The sequence below is a fragment of the Colobus angolensis genome, unplaced genomic scaffold (genome assembly GCF_000951035.1).
Source record: "Colobus angolensis palliatus isolate OR3802 unplaced genomic scaffold, Cang.pa_1.0 Scaffold40, whole genome shotgun sequence".
Taxonomy (NCBI): Eukaryota; Metazoa; Chordata; class Mammalia; order Primates; family Cercopithecidae; genus Colobus; species Colobus angolensis.
Window position 1 is genome coordinate 5,041,173 of NW_012117377.1, and position 16,191 is coordinate 5,057,363.

The 16,191-nt window shown below is 35.4% G+C and overlaps 1 protein-coding gene across 4 annotated transcripts in view; it reads right to left on the bottom strand.

Moving 5' to 3' along the window:
• Positions 1-993: 993 nt before the first annotated feature.
• The window catches only part of CEP170 (centrosomal protein 170kDa), a 130,782-nt gene continuing 115,584 nt past the window's right edge, over positions 994-16,191 (bottom strand). For all 4 annotated transcript variants that reach the window (XM_011955707.1, XM_011955709.1, XM_011955708.1 and 1 more), the window contains 4 exons: positions 12,880-12,968; positions 5,964-6,057; positions 4,856-4,907; positions 994-3,316 (listed from right to left, as the gene is read on the bottom strand). In XM_011955707.1, coding sequence (XP_011811097.1) covers positions 3,027-3,316; positions 4,856-4,907; positions 5,964-6,057; positions 12,880-12,968 — 525 coding nt within the window. In that variant the 3' untranslated portion in view covers positions 994-3,026. The remainder of the gene's footprint in view (positions 3,317-4,855; positions 4,908-5,963; positions 6,058-12,879; positions 12,969-16,191) is intronic.

Genomic DNA, 16,191 nt, shown 5'->3' on the forward strand with positions numbered 1-16,191 from the left:
CAGAGACAACTTAGACTAAAAGGGACTTGGATAATAACATTGATGTCCTAATTTTGCAGATGAGAGGGAGGAACGCACTGATAGCTAGGAGGGAGTGGGTCTGGATCTCAGAGACTTCCAGGTTTGGTTTCCTTTCCAAGTCTGAATCTTTTCAGGCAGAGACGTGGCAAGCAAACCCAAGGAGATGAAGGAGGCAAAATGGCACAGATGTTTCAAAGCAAAGGGACTATCCAGGAAATGAAGATTACTTTAGTTACCAGGGAAGAAACGTGTATATGTCATGGGGGAAGGGAAGAGAAAATGCACGTATGTGGCACAGCCCTATGTGGTGCGGTCACGTGAAGGAAGCTGTATGAAGAAGTTGGTGGGACCCTGAAGAATGAAAGGGCTATGGGTAAGCAGGAAGGAAGGCGAGGAAGATACAGGGTACATACAGAAGGATGAAAAGCTCATGGTGGTCAAGAAAGTTGTAAATGGTGGTAGATACTATAATGGGACACACAGATATGCACGTAAGAAAAGGCCAGAACACACAAAGTCTCAAAAGGTTAAGCTGTGAAATTTATAATTTTGAATAATACTGAGACATTCAAGATTCTTGAGCTGGAGTGATAGGATAAAAAAGAAACAGTATAAATTGATAGTTACCAAATTTAAGATGACAAAGGTATTTTAAATTTCTACTTTATTCCCAACATAGATCACTGTCATAAAGCTTCCTGATGATCTAAAGCTGGTTAAAAATGAAAACCTTGTATAGCCACATTACTTTAGGACATTAAGCTAAGTGAATTACATTGATCATAATCTGCTAAGGAAATTTTTTTCTTTAAATAGTCAAACTAATAAGAGATTTCACAGTAACCACATATTAATAGAACTGGAGGATTCTTGCTTTTGCTAAGCCTTGGGAAATGGTTTATAATCATTTGGTAAGTTGATGAAGTATTAGCAAGCAAGATGGTAAAAGAAATAAAATATACAATCATTGTATAAAGTTCCAGAAACACTTTATTTAAAAATGGAGTTGTAAATGCATAACAAAATAACATAAGTAATAAATGTAACAAAAATAAATAAGGAGGATAATGTATTCATACAAAATAAAAATAACATAGTAAAAGGCCAAATGTTTATAATTGAACCAAACTGTGTAAACACTTAAACAAGAATGTAAGCAGAGTAGATTCTAATATTTTCCTAAACTCCTTACCTTCTACTTCCATGTGGATATAATCAGTACCCAAATATTAAATAAAAGAGGGAGCAATGCTGATTATTTTGTCCAACTTTTTCTTCAAATGGATTGACCCTGTTTTAACATTTCGTTTATTCCTTCAAAGCATTTGTATCTTTCCATTTATGTTCTTTAAAACCTTTTTTCAGTCTTCCTTTATTAGACAGAATGGGGAATTTAGCTTTATGAGGAGAATAGTTCGTTTACCTTTTTTTTTTTTTTGAATTTAAAGAAAAATAGGGGATCCATTATACTTTTGTTTTTACATCTCTATAAAAAGTTTTTTGCATCTTTATTAATTGATCCAACAATACAGGATTTTAAAAATCCTGTAGTCTTGAAGTGGATAGAGTTACTTTGTTTCTTAAAACAAATATAGCACAGGATTATTGTGGAAATATTAAAGACCATTTCATAAAAGTTGCAGTTTAACCTTAATAGACTGATGGGGTCAAGGGGGAAAATCCAGGTCTACTAATAATATTTAACTGAATTAAGATACACCCCAATTATAGTGTTCTGGAAACACAAAGGTAATTATTTTTCTTTTTTTTTTTTTAAAGTTATCCAAATGTCAGCTTACTGGAAAGAGAAAAAACAAGTTTAAAGAAGAAACTTTTCATAGGCTTCTTGTTTAGTAGCACAGGCCAAAGGCCTTTGTCGTCGTGGTCTTGCAGGGTCCTTATAAATGTGTCAGACAGACAGGATTTACTATTGAGTCCTACAGGGAAACACACAGAAGCAATTCATTGCTTGGGAGTGAAACTATCAACTAATCTTATGACTACTGGTTCTCCAAGTCCCCTAATGAAGAAAATTTTAACCTCATGATCATTTCAAGGGAATTTTTTTTTCAACTGTCACATATAAACTTGGTAACACAGGACCAATATACATGTTCTGAGTTTTAAAAATATACTCCACCTAAACTATCTGTCTAGTTTAATCTTTCTAGTTATCGTTTAACCTAAAGTGAGAGACCAAATCTTATTTCCATTAAAAAAATGAAAAAAAGTGCCAGATTGATCTTTTTGAAAGTGGAGTAAAACACTGTGGGGTTAAAACAAATACAGTATTATCAATCTCCTATGTACAAAAAAGACAGTTAGTCCTTATTGATATATAGATATGTCCACCTACCACTCCCAGCAAATCTTAGTGCAAACATAATAGTTAATTTCCGTAAACCCCAAGACAATTTACGTATCAACAAAGTTATATAAATCACATCTATGTTGGAAAATTTTAGGACACAGAGTGACTGTTGTGGAAGGTCTGCTTTACTGTGGAGAGTACTTCTGTCATTGTGTCCAATGGTAATGAGTACTAATATAAATCCTATTATTAAGAAGCAAATAGAATGGTTTAACAAATCTGTACAGATGAAGAAGTCCATTTCAGGGAGCAGCTTGGCACAGGAGACACAGGGGTTCAGAAATGTTGGCTATTTAGTTTGCTTGTAGGTCACAGCATGGCTTAAAAAAAAGAAAAAAGATCTATGAAGGGAAAGGGTGTAATCATAAAATTCAATTTGAAAATCATAAAACCACAAAAGGTGACACTGCCATAATCTGCTTTTTCCTATTTGTGCATCAAGTGGTTATCTAAATGGTTTGAAAGGATTGATATACTACATTGTAAGTCAAAAATAAATAAATAAAATTAAGAAGACAGGGATTCCAAGATTGTAGCTGACCAAGCTGTCTTGTTTTGTGTACGTCAACACTATGCTGCTTCCAATATTCCTAGTCATTCCACAGGTAATGATTTTTCAACACTCAAGAGAAAGTCATTCATGTACTGTAACATCTTCCTCTTCCCCATCGGGGTTGAATCTATTGAAATGTATACTGAAATCAGCCTCAGATTCAGCATTCTCAAATTCAGCTGAGACTGAAATAGCAGCAGGATGAAGAGCCCTAGCTTCTGGTTGGCCAAGTGTTGGTGTCTGACCCGGGCTGCTATGGTTATTCACAGGGCTGGACTTCTGTTTTGGTGGAGATGGCAACATAGCACTGGGAAATCCCATGTTGTTCAGAGCCTCCAAAGTTCCATCAGGATCAATCATAGCGTTGATTGCTAAAGGGAGGGAAAAGGGAATAATTCTAGATGCAGTTACATTCATGTATAAACACTGTTTATGATTTGGATAATACTTAAACTATCAGCGCGTATGTGATCTTAAATGTGGCTAATCTTCCGATATTATATTTACAACTCCATTCTTAGTTATTCTGTAGTTGTACTGTAAATTACCCAGCCCTGAATTCTTTCTCTGGGTCCTTTGATGGGTCACTGACGGGCATTTCAGAGACTTGTAAGTCTGGTATTTGAAGATGTAGAATTCAAGAAAAGTCTTGTTGAAATTTGTCTTCATTATTGTGAGAGGATAGAGAAAATACTGAATATGATTTTTAATAAATATCTAAACCCTATTTATCACTCAGATAACTGAGGAATTAGCTGCTAAGTCAGGGTTCAGAGTAACCTCAAGGCTGGAGAGGCCAGAAGAACATCAGCATACTTTGAATGCTACCATAGAATATGTCATTTAGCCTGGCCAGAGTGCTAGGGTATCAGCTGTATATACCACTGAGATACAGGGGTTCCCTCAGAGCCTACAGACTAATATCGCAGGGCAGCTTACAAAGCCAAACAGACTTGCTGCCTGTATGGGAGGGGTCAGTTAAAGATCAGCTTTCAATCCAAAAGATCTTTGGGTTGACATGGAAAGTTCATAGGCTGTGATTTTCAGTTTGGCACTGGGCAGAGTAGGGAGCTGGGAGAAGGAAGTAACACAGATATAAGAATCATGTCGAAGGTACTTTTAAAAGTATACCCCCAGTCTACCAGCTAAGAAGCACTGTGTTAGCAAGCTGCTTTTACTCATGGGTGTATCATAACCCTTAGGTATGCTGGGGCTGAATAAAGGTTAAAAATCATTTTGATAGGATCCACATATGTACCTATGATTATTCAACAGATAAAGACTCAGTAGAATCAGCAGTGGACTATGGAACCTGCTTGTTGTACCACTGGGGACTTCTAGGTCAAGACATACACAGGCATTAATGCACAATCCAGCTCTGACACAAACCGAACAATGTCCCTTTCAAAGTTTAGAGGGCAGTCTCTTTCATTTTCTCCTCTCCTTTCTCTTCTGGTCTCTATGGCCAATATATACTCATTTCTTGTTAACTAAGCAACTATCATTTCTATTAGAATGTAAGTTTGTTTCAGGTTACACCACCAACATAATTTAAGAATTGTCAAATCACACAAATAATGCTAATTAACACAACTTTATTATATATTTTTCACGTATTATTTATATGTAATACATAAAAAGTGTCAATTAGTTTATGACATCTAGTCTATTATCAAACCTATGAACTAAAATATGCCCCACATATATCTTTATTATATTTTTAAATTTACACTGGGTTTAAAAAATTCCTTTTTATGAGTAATGTGAATGTATAGAACTCTATATTTTATGTATGTCATTACATTTAATCAAATAATATGCTAACAATAAGAATATTTTTAGAAATACCACTTAGAAGGCACTTATTCTAAATTATTAGCTCTTTATACTTAATTCAGTAGTCAATTTACCTTGTAGCTGTTTTTCTACTCTTTTCAGTTCCTGTAAGATAGAAGAAATCTCCTGCAGGGAAAGCAATAACAAAAATTAGCCTCTACTTTAGCTAAATGGTATCCCTTTACAAGCAATGAATTTCACTCTCATTTTATTTGCAACACTTATTATTATCTACATGGTACTTACTACATTAATAGCAACATGATATGAAATAATTATATCTAGTAAACAAGATTCAAACTAAAATATTTAAATTACAATGAAATAGAATGATTTTTTCAATGAGATGATTGTAGCAGATGAAAAGTTTAAAGTCATTTACTACTATTTAAGCAAAGTTTTTTTTTTGGAGACTGAGTCTCGCTCTGTTGCCCAGACTGGAGTGCAATGGTGCAATCTTGGCTCACTGTAACCTCCTCCTCCTAGGTTCAAGTAATTCTCTTGCCTCAGTCCCCCAAGGAGCTGGGATGATAGGTGCCTGCCACAATGCCTGGCTAATTTTCGTACTTTTAGTAGAGACAGGGTTTCGCCATATTGGCCAGGCTGGTCTTGAACTCCTGACCTCAAGTGATTCACCCTCCTTGGCCTGACAAAGTGTTGGGATTATAGGCGTGAGCCACTCTGCCCAGCCGCAAAGATTTTTAAAAATTCTTATTAATCAACCTTGCAATGACTATGTAAAAATGCCTTCAAATTATCTTTGTAAAAACATATAAACTGCAACCTCAATATTATAATTATATTCTGAGCAATGAAAATCTGTACAAATTCTTTTAAAAAGGTAAGTATTACATATAGTAAACAGAAATAACTTACGTCAACTTAATATTTTCATGTTAAATCTGGTTCTCTTTAAAAATTTCATGTTTCTAATGTTTAATTATTACAAGAACAATATATACTAGTAAGAAACACAAAAGGCTCCTCCTTCATACCCTCTGCAACTCCGAAACAATCAACATTTTAAACCTGTGAGTCAGTAGAAGCAAGAAAATTTCCCAAAAGTTTGCATTTATATATTCTTTTGAAAAAGCAAATCAACGAATAGCTCAAAAATAAGGGTATTTTCCTTAAAATAAAACTCTACTAAAATGTTTTAATCTTCAAGAAAAATTACTATACCATGCTTGAGGTTTTCACAATAGGGACTTCACTTTCGGCTCTTAATTTGCTTTCTATGTCATCCCAGTTCCGATCTTTGTCTTTAAATAATATTCTATAAATCAAAAAACAGAAGCATATAACTTTTTATATTTTAAAAACTTATTTTTTTTGTTAATGATACCAAAACAACGTATCTTTTCAAAGGTACATGAAGAAAAAAAACCCAACCATTGCATAAATTGAGAATTAAAATACTAAGCCAACAATACCAATTAATTCATGTGAATGAGCTCCAATTGAATGCTTCTTAATACATGAATACATTTTTTACTATTTATCTTATTCTTTATTGAAAACAAAATATAAAACAAATGTAGAGATGTTATGACCTCAAAACTTTAACATTTATAATTTACAATACAGTAATGCCCTCTTATCTACGGTTTCTCTTTCCAAGGTTTTAGTGGCAGTCAAGTGTGGTCCGAAACTATTACAGTATTTCGGGAGAGGCAGAGAGAGAGAGAGAGAGAGAGAAAAAGACCACATTCACATAACTTTTTTTTACAGTATACTGTTATAAATCTTCTATTTTATTATTAGTTACCATTGTTAATCTCTTAATGTGCCTAATTTATAAATTAAACTTTATCATAGGCATGTATGTGTAGGAAAAAACACAGTATATTAGGTTTTAGAACTATGTGTGGTGTCAGGCATCCACTGGGTGTCTTGGAACAACATGTATCACCTGATTATAAGGAGAAACGACTGTGTAACTGTCACTTATAAAGAAAATGCAATTTTGTTCAGACAGAATATATGGAGTATAGGAATAAGTGAGATGAAAATAGACTGAATTAGGTATAAACAATTGTGTCTGTAAAGACTTCTTTATATAGGAATAAGCACCCTATTGATCCTTATTGATCAAGAAAAGTGTGTATATTATTTTAAAGACTGAAAATTGGGAGTACTTACTGTGCTTTTCTTTAAAAATTGTTAATTCGTGTTAGTATATTTGTAAATAATAACCTATTAGGAATTAGGATGCTATCCTTTTGATAAAAACAATTGCCAATAAAGATAATTATTCTATCATTACCCTAACATCAAATAACTTCTAAAATAAAGGACCACAACATTTTGATGTGTTTTCCAAATGTGGGACACTTTTCTCTCTAACACTTTAGAATCTATCAGACATGATTCAGCAGTTTTAGAAAGATGTAAAATACTAGCTACTTTTTTGGTTTCTTTTAAAATTTCTTCAGTACATCTGGAAATCTAGTGTAAACACTATAAACCTCATGTAATATTATTACCACTGGAAGCTGAACAGCATTTAAGCAGTAAACTAAGTGAATATTTGTGCTGGTATTTCTTCAAAGATCAACGTATCAGACTTACCTTATGTAAAATCACGAAATTCATTAACATCACATCGAGTCTGGAACATTTGCCTAAGGTGACAATGGGTCTAGAATCTGGTATAAGAATATTCTTATTGCCTACTTATTAAATTTTCTAAACTCAAAAAAAAAATAACACCCTTGCCAGCCATCTTTTCTAAACTATTATGTTCTTATAAAAGAGTCCTTGCAGCATTAGGACTGATGGAAAATAAGGAAATAATGACTATTTCATGGACCAACTTAGAACTTTAATGGACTTACACAATAAAGAAAGTCTCTGTTTAGCCACACCGTGCTAAAAATTCAGTGATTTTTTTTCCAGAGGATGGCTACTGAATATAGTGTTTGTGGATCTAAAACCGTTAAACCATAGACATTTCACCTTTCGTGAAAATGGGTTAGAATAGTTACCTATGGTCCCTGAAAAAAAAAATGTGCCACTGGAGAAATAAAAGGTTTATTTTAAAATACAGTTTGTTGGCCAGGCACAGTGGCTTATGCCTGTAATCCTAGCACTTTAGGAAGGCAAAGTGGGTGGATCACTTGCTGCCAGGAGTTCGAGACCAGCCTGGGCAACATGGCGAGACCTCATCTCTATAAAAAATACAAAAAAATTAGCCAGGTGTGGTGCAGATGCCTGTAGTCCCAGCTTCTAAGAAGGCTGAGGTGGGAGGATCACTTGTGCCCAGGGAGGTCGAGGCTGCACTGAGTGAGTGAGCTGTGATCATGCCACTGTACTCTAGCCCGTCTCAAAAAAAAACAAAAACAAAAAACAACAACAAAAAAACAAAACACAAAAAACAATTTGTAAATATAATGGTACAGATCTAAGAAGTCAAACTTGCCTTTTTTTTTTTTTTTTTTTTGATACAGAATCTCACTTTGTCCCCCAGGCTGGAGTGCAGTGGGTGTGATCTCGGCTCACTGCAAGCTCCGCCTCCCGGGCTCACACCATTCTCCTGCCTCAGCCTCCTGAGTAGCTGGGACTACAGGCGCCCGCCACCGCGCCTGGCTAATTTTTTGTATTTTTAGTAGAGACGGGGTTTCACCGTGATCTCGATCTCCTGACCTTGTGATCCGCCCGCCTCGGCCTCCCAAAGTGCTGGGATTACAGGCGTGAGCCACCGTGCCCGGCCCAAACTTGCCATTTTGACATTATGAAATAAACTTTAATGTAATATTTAAATACTAGAGAATCAGAAAATTAGACCAAGAAATTAGTTTAGACCAGGCTATAATGATCAGAACTTGTTTTTGTTCAAAGGTCCTTATCAATTTTAAACTGAAAAATCATAGCTTTCAAAGTCATATTCAGATTACATTATAGATTTAAAATAAGCTAAACTTCAGCATGAAAATACATAAAATTCCAAAGCTCATTTCATTCAATAGTTTAAGAATTAAGTTAGAATACTTTTTGATAAAGCCATTGGTTTTAGGGAAAGAAACAAACAGAAGTCTCAGGCTCCTATCCTACGAGCCAGAACCAATTCTCTAGTACTAGCCATTAAAACATGCAAACATGGAGTTGTGAATTGATGGCCTACCAATGCAAGGCCGAGCGACACAACCTAAGGGGGTCATTTTCACGTGGAATGCGATGAGAATGCTGTACATACAACAGGAGTTCCTGTATAAATATTTAAAAATTGATTCAACAGACAGTGTTCATCACAATGTAAATACGCATGCCTCTAGGATGAACCCCAGTAGACATCTGAGGTTATAACTCCTGACACAAAGCTTAAAGACCAGTTGATGCTCAAACTACGCTGGCACTTTTCATGCAGAAGGCCCAGGTCTCTACCCCTTAGGTTTGGTTATCACAACTCAGGTCTACCTTTGAACAATATCTTCTTCCCAAAGCCTTCCCTAATCATCCTAGGCGAAAGTGATCCTTCCTTTGCCTTTATATCTCTAACTGAGCACTAAGCTATTTTATGCTATCTTGTACAATAGTTGATTTTATATGTGCCTCACCTTCCAACTATACTGGAAACGCTTTAATAATAGAAATGGTTTTATCTTCATTACCTTCCATAAAGCCTTCCACAGTGTCCAAACTCAACGCTCACACGCAAGGCAATTCAAATACATTAAACATTCGGTATTTATGTATAACTTTATTGAGGCATTTTTATGCATCTTTATTTAAACTTTATAAATTCTGTCACTTTCTGAGACAATAGAGTTTATCAATCCATCAGCAATGTGTTCTTTGTTTTCAATTTTAGTTCAATGTCAAAGCTATAAAAAATATTTTTCTTTGGGGGAAGACTACAGAATGTAGGAACGCTGCTCTGTGGTAAGGAAGAGAATGGTACAGGGCAGGTAATCTGTGAACATCTGCTGAATAAATGAATGAGTGGTTAAGAATCCAGTTATCAGGGACGAAGACCTGTATTTCAGTAGGTAGGATGAAAAAAACATGGTGTATTGGTTGATAGGTAAGGAGACTCCAGGGTTTTCCAGTTGCAAGCCACATGACCATACAAGACTCTCATGATATTTTTATGGGTAACACTGGCGTATCAAGAGGACCCATATTGGATATATTAGCTTCCTATGGTATTTAATGATAAAATCCAAACTACTTAACAAATTCTGCCAAAACAGATTCATCCTCACCTCTCTAGTGTCATCTCTCACCATACTCTGGCCCTTTCACTTCACGTAGTTTTTGACTAACTCCTCTCCTCATCATTCAGGACTTAAACTGCATGGCAATTTCTCTAAGAGTCCTTCTCTGGATTTCCAAAGTGCCCTTGCTATGGGCTTCCATAGTAACCATCACGTATTTCCCTTAACACACTGAACTGTAATTACCTGTTTACCTGCCTTCTGCACTAAAATGTGAGGACATCAAAAACAGTGCTAGACAAATAACATACAGTCAAAAAGCATTCAATGAATGAATGAGTCTGGAGACTTTATTCCCACATAATATGATCTTAACCAATGTTTATTTCATTTATTTATTTCTTTGGTTAATAATCCTTCCATAATGCCCCAGCTCTAGAAAACAATTTTAGTGGAACTAAAATAAAAATGATAACAATTATATATTACATTTCACTACAATGAATGCTTGAGCCGAATCTGAGGCATGAACCATGGTATTAATAAGCAGCTGTGTGATTGAGGCCTACAGATTTGTTTATTCATGTGTAATAACTAATAAGTTAAGCTTAAAATTTCTTTTCCCTACAAATTTCAGTTAGGCTTTATCCCAGGGAATGGTGGACTTCATTTGTCTCTGGTCATAGGGTATATTAGCAAATCATAGGTGAATGAGTTGCACGGTGAAGGAGATTTCTCTTACTTGTGAAAGAAGTAAACCTGGGAATGATGGAGTCACAAGGGGAAAACATGTACTATATCTTACATAAGACAATAATAGGGTGCTAATTACTTAATCAGTGAGTGTGAGTAAAAGAAAAACAATGGACTCATTTATAAGCCCTATCAGGATTTATAAAAGGTGGTATTTATAAACAGCATGCAACTACTTTAATTTCTCTAAAATCAATTATAACCCTTAAAATTTCTTAGTTAATAAGGTTCCAGTTTATACCTGAAATTAATATTGTTATTATACTTTTAATCTCATCAATATAAGCAGTGATTTTAGTATTAAGAAAAAGTTGATGCAGGTAATTGGGCTTCAAGTGGAAACAGAAAATGTGAATAGTAAAATACAGGGAATATTCAAGTGAAATAACGAAATTAAGTCAAATCATGTGTCGATAGCAGAAATAGCTAACTTAATACAAGCTGATTGGTTTACATGGTATAGAATGTACATTCCATCAGAACAGGGGTCTTTGTTTTGTCAATGTCCAATTATAAAGTGACTAGAATGTACTTAATACTTATTTGTTAATAAGTAAATATTAAAATATTATTCTGTAGAAAATTAAGTCTGTTTAAAATTCACAAGAATATATAGGATTTGATAAAGGTAAATTCTCTTCAAAAAAACAATGGATAGGTACGTAATGGCAGTCATTAAAAACACTTTCGACATTATTTACATGTACAAGGTACTCCTTACAAAAAGCTAAACATTAAATGTTCTATTGCTTTTTTTTGAGATAGGGTCTTGCTCTGTTGCCCAGGCTGCGGTGCACTGGCACGATCACAGCTCACTGTAACTCTGAACTCATGACCTCCAGTGATCCTCCCATTTCAGCCTCTCAAGTAGCTGGGAGTATAGGCATGTGCCACCATGCCCAGCCAATTTTATTTTTTTTTCATCTCACTATATTGCCCAGGTTGGTCTCCAAGTCCTAGGCTCAAGTGATCCATCTGCCTTGGTCTCCTAAAGTGCTAGGATTACCAAGCATGAGCCACTGCACCCAGACTCAGCTGTTTTTTCACTAAGGCAGCATGCCTCATATTCCAATCAAATATGGAGGGGCCTGTCAATACTTTTCACTCATACTCTTTGGGAAAAGTAAAGATCTAATTAAGAGAAAAGATCAAGGTACAAGAGTAAATAAAATATGATCATATTTGTATAAACCTTTGAGAAATGACCCCAGAGTGGGGAAACACACCACTATTAGATATACATTTTTCTGGAAGATTTATATTTTTTAACCATGTTCATGTATTACTTTTGCTAAAAAGACACACATTTTAAAATAAACAAAAACGGGACAAGACAGTGCAGAGTACGTTATTTTTAACATAAGGAATTTTAAATTAATATTCTTTTAGGAGGCAATAAAGTGAAGAGAAGTTCTCGTACACCTTTAAGAATTTTTTTTTTTTTTGGAGACAGAGTCTCGCTCTGTTGCCCAGGCTGGAGTGCAGTGGTGTGATCTTGGCTCACTGCAAGCTCTGCCTCCCGGGTTCACGCCATTCTCCTGCCTCAGCCTCCCGAGTAGCTGGGACTACAGGCGCCCGCCACCTCGCCCGGCTAGTTTTTGTATTTTTAGTAGAGACGGGGTTTCACCGTGTTAGCCAGGATGGTCTTGATCTTCTGACCTCGTGATCCACCCGTCTCGGCCTCCCAAAGTGCGGGGATTACAGGCTTGAGCCACCGCGCCCGGCCTAGACTGTTTTTAAGAATACTTTAAGTTTTAAATGGTGTTTTTGAAATTATTTTTGAAAAAATTTAATGGCTTCTTGGTACTCATCAAATGCTGATAAAATATATTATTTCAATATATAAGCAATATAGAATCATATTTGTGTGGAATATTACAATTCACAAACCATGTTCAAATACTGTTTCATTACATTTTAAATTTTAATTACAGGAATCAGAAATAAGCAATAGCAGCATGGATTTCTGAAGTACTGTTAAATAAAATTTGTAAGTCTATTTATGTTTTGAATTAGTAATAAATTTAAAGTTATAAAGTAGTACTGGATAGATATTTACTTTGGGACAAATTTTTCCAAAGGTAAACACATTCATTCTGATGATACATTTTGAGCCTTGAGAAAAAGCAACAAAAAGCAAAGTGAGGTGATATTAAAGTTAAAAAAACATAAGCTATATGTATATGTACCTGATCTTTCCAGCTGTCTTATCTATAGATTGTCTTATCTTCTTAGAGAACTGAAAGACAGATGACAGCAGCAGATTATCTCCCATGACCTGCAACAGCCAAAGAAAAAAGTAGATATTAAAATATTACCCCTGTATTGTATAACTAGTGGGATCACCAGTCACAAGTCACTATAGTTAGGGGCAGTTAGTATTCATGCTTATTTTAATTATAAACCAATGAAGAATATAATTAATATGTAACTAAAATGAGAAAGTGAAGGAAACACTATTAACAAAGGATTTCTTTTATTAAATAACTTGTTAAGTTTCCGTGTTATTTTGGTCTTATCAGTTTCCAAACACAATCCATTTTATCCTCAGTTTATCTTCAATTACTATCGTGATCCTGTCTCTCTTACTTCCAACTGAAGTATAAAAGAGAAGATACAAGTAACTTAGAGTACTAAATTTATTATTTATTCTTTCACCAAGTAATGTGAATACAGAAATCAAGAAGAGTACAATCCTTGTTCTCCAGCAGAGTCTAGTGGGTAAGATACATTTTAAAAAATTTACTCAAAATAGTAAGTTTTTATACTGGGTGTTGGTATTACTCCAGCTGAGATGCGTGGGCAAAACCAGGGGCCACCAGCCTCTGTAAAGAGCCAGAGGGTGAAGGTTTAGTCTTTGAGGGACATAGGGTCTCTGCCACAATTCCTCAAGTCTGCCTTTGCAGTGTGAAAGCAGCCATAGATAATGAGCAAATCATGCATGTGGACATAGCTGTGTTGGAACAAAACTTTTATAAAACAAGTGACAGGCTGGATTTGGCCTGTGGGCTGAAGTTTGCCAAGCCCTAGGCCAAATCATGAAAGGCAAAGCTAATGAAGCACGGTAGAAAAAGGACAAAATTTGAGTCTAGATCTGGTTTTCAAAATCATCTCCTTATATTGTCAGTACTGGATCTAGCGTCTGAAAGAAAACAGAAGATAAGGCCCTAGATGGCAAAAAGGTTTAAAGATCACTGGGGGAGATGATGGTAATATACAAGAAATACAATTACATGTTTTATCAGAAAGCCTAAGGTCTACAAAACAAGGAGACGTTCAGATACATTTTGGGATCTGGTGCTGTAAGAATTCTAATGAAGCCGGGCACAGAGGCTTACGCCTGTAATCCCAGCACTTTGGGAGGCTGGGGTGGGTGGATCACAAGGTCAGGAGATCGAGACCATCCTGGCAAACATGGTGAAACCCCATCTCCACTAAAAATACAAAAATTAGCTAGCCATGGTGGCGGGCGCCTGTAGTCCCAGCTACTTGGGAGGCTGAAGCAGAAGGATTGCCTGAACCTGGGAGGCAGAGGTTGCGGTGGGTAGAGATAGCGCCACTGCCCTCCAGCCTGGCGACAAAGCAAGACTCCCTCTCAAAATAAACAAAAAAAAACAAATAATTCTAATGAAAGAGAGTTCATTGATGAGTGGCATAAATAAGGAAGTGATCATGGAAAAATGTGAACTAACTTCAGAATGACAAGGATTTGAATTTAGTGGGCAATAAAAGGTTATTTAGGTTGTGAAAAGTAACATTGTCAAGGAAAGGATAAATAAGCAAAATGGTTTTTGTGGGCCTTAAGAAAACACTCAAATAAAGATGGAAGACATATACAAATTAGGAAGGCATGAGAAAGGGCAGGAGAGTCTAAGGTAAGATTGCAACACAGAATAGAATATTTCTCTTTTCTTTGCTCATGAAGTGTAGTTTGTTGTCACAAAGCATTAAATAAATTCCTGATATCAACCTTGAGATAACTATCAATCTAGATGTTTCCATTCTCTTTAAAAACATAAACTTCTTCCACACAGTTTTATTACGTTTGGAGAAATTTGTCTTCCTAGACATCAGGACAGAATGAGTAGAGTAAGATTAGAGAACGGGCCCTTTTCCTGACACAAAGAACAAATCAACTATTAGGCCAGGAGAGATCAAGTATGCTTTAAAACTTTTTAGTATACTTCAATTTTAACTTTCAGGCTAGTTGCATACTTTTCCACCAGGTAGATCTTTTTCTACACAGTACCATGAGAAACATACATATTCTTACATAATAATCTCAAGATCCTATTCCTAAATCCAGGGATCCACAAATATTAATCTATCATCAATCTCTTCTTGTCAACTGTTTCTTTCTACACTATTCCTGTACCCAGCCCTTAAGCATATACCACCTCTGTGTGTTGTTCCTAAATCACCTCTTTCCATAGTAGTATTTGAAATAACCACTCTTTGATGAAGGAACTCCTTTATATCCTTGAATTTTTTATTACTCTATAATTGTTCAATTTGGGAATATACCAGTTTATACATTCACTTTTCAGCCGATGTAAACAGTTTCCAAGTTTTTGATACTGTCAACAATGTTACTATAAATGTAACTTCTACTGTCAATAAGAAAGGGTTTTTCTTGTACATATACTAGCAAGAAAACTGCTAGATCATGTGATGTCTTTATTTTCAACTTTAGGAGATAGTGTCAAATTGTTTTCCAGAGCCACGACACCAACTTAACCTCCATCAACCACACCTAAGAAAGCCTATGTATCTACATTTCCTCCAATACTTAACATTTTAAGACTTTTAACGTGGCAACAATTGAATGATTATAATCTCACTGTAGTCTTGACATGCATTTTTCTGACCACTCGTTAAGTTAAACATGCCTTTATGTTTTCTAGGCCTTAAATATTTTCTCTTTTTCTCGTCATTTTTTTTTTTTTTTCGGAGACAGATTCTTACCCTGTCACCCAGGCTGGAGTGCAGTGGTGTGGGTTTAGCTCACTGCACCTCTGCCTCCCAGGTTCAAGCAGTTTTCCTGCTTCACCCTCCTGAGTAGCTGGGATTACAGGCACGTGCCACCATGCCTGGCTAATTTTCGTATTTTAGTAGAGACAGAGTTTCCCCATGTTGGCCAGGCTGGTCTGAAACTCCTGACCTCAAGTGATCTGCCTGCCTTGGTATTTTCTCTTTGGTGAAATGTTGTCCATGTCTTTTGCAGATTTTTCTATTGTGTTTTTTAATTGATTGGAGGGAGTTCTTTATATATACTGTATACTAATCCTTCATAGGCTTTATGTTTTGCAAAAGTTTGTAACTTGTATTTCTACCTTCTTTATTATTTAATAAAGAAAAAGTCCTTAATTTTAATATACTCAAATATATCAATTTTCTAAGGCCAAAACTTTTTGTTTCTCTTAAGAAATCACTCCCCCTAGTACAATATTGAAAGAAATTTGTCTGTATTTTTTAAGTAAAAGTTCTACAGTTTTTTTTTT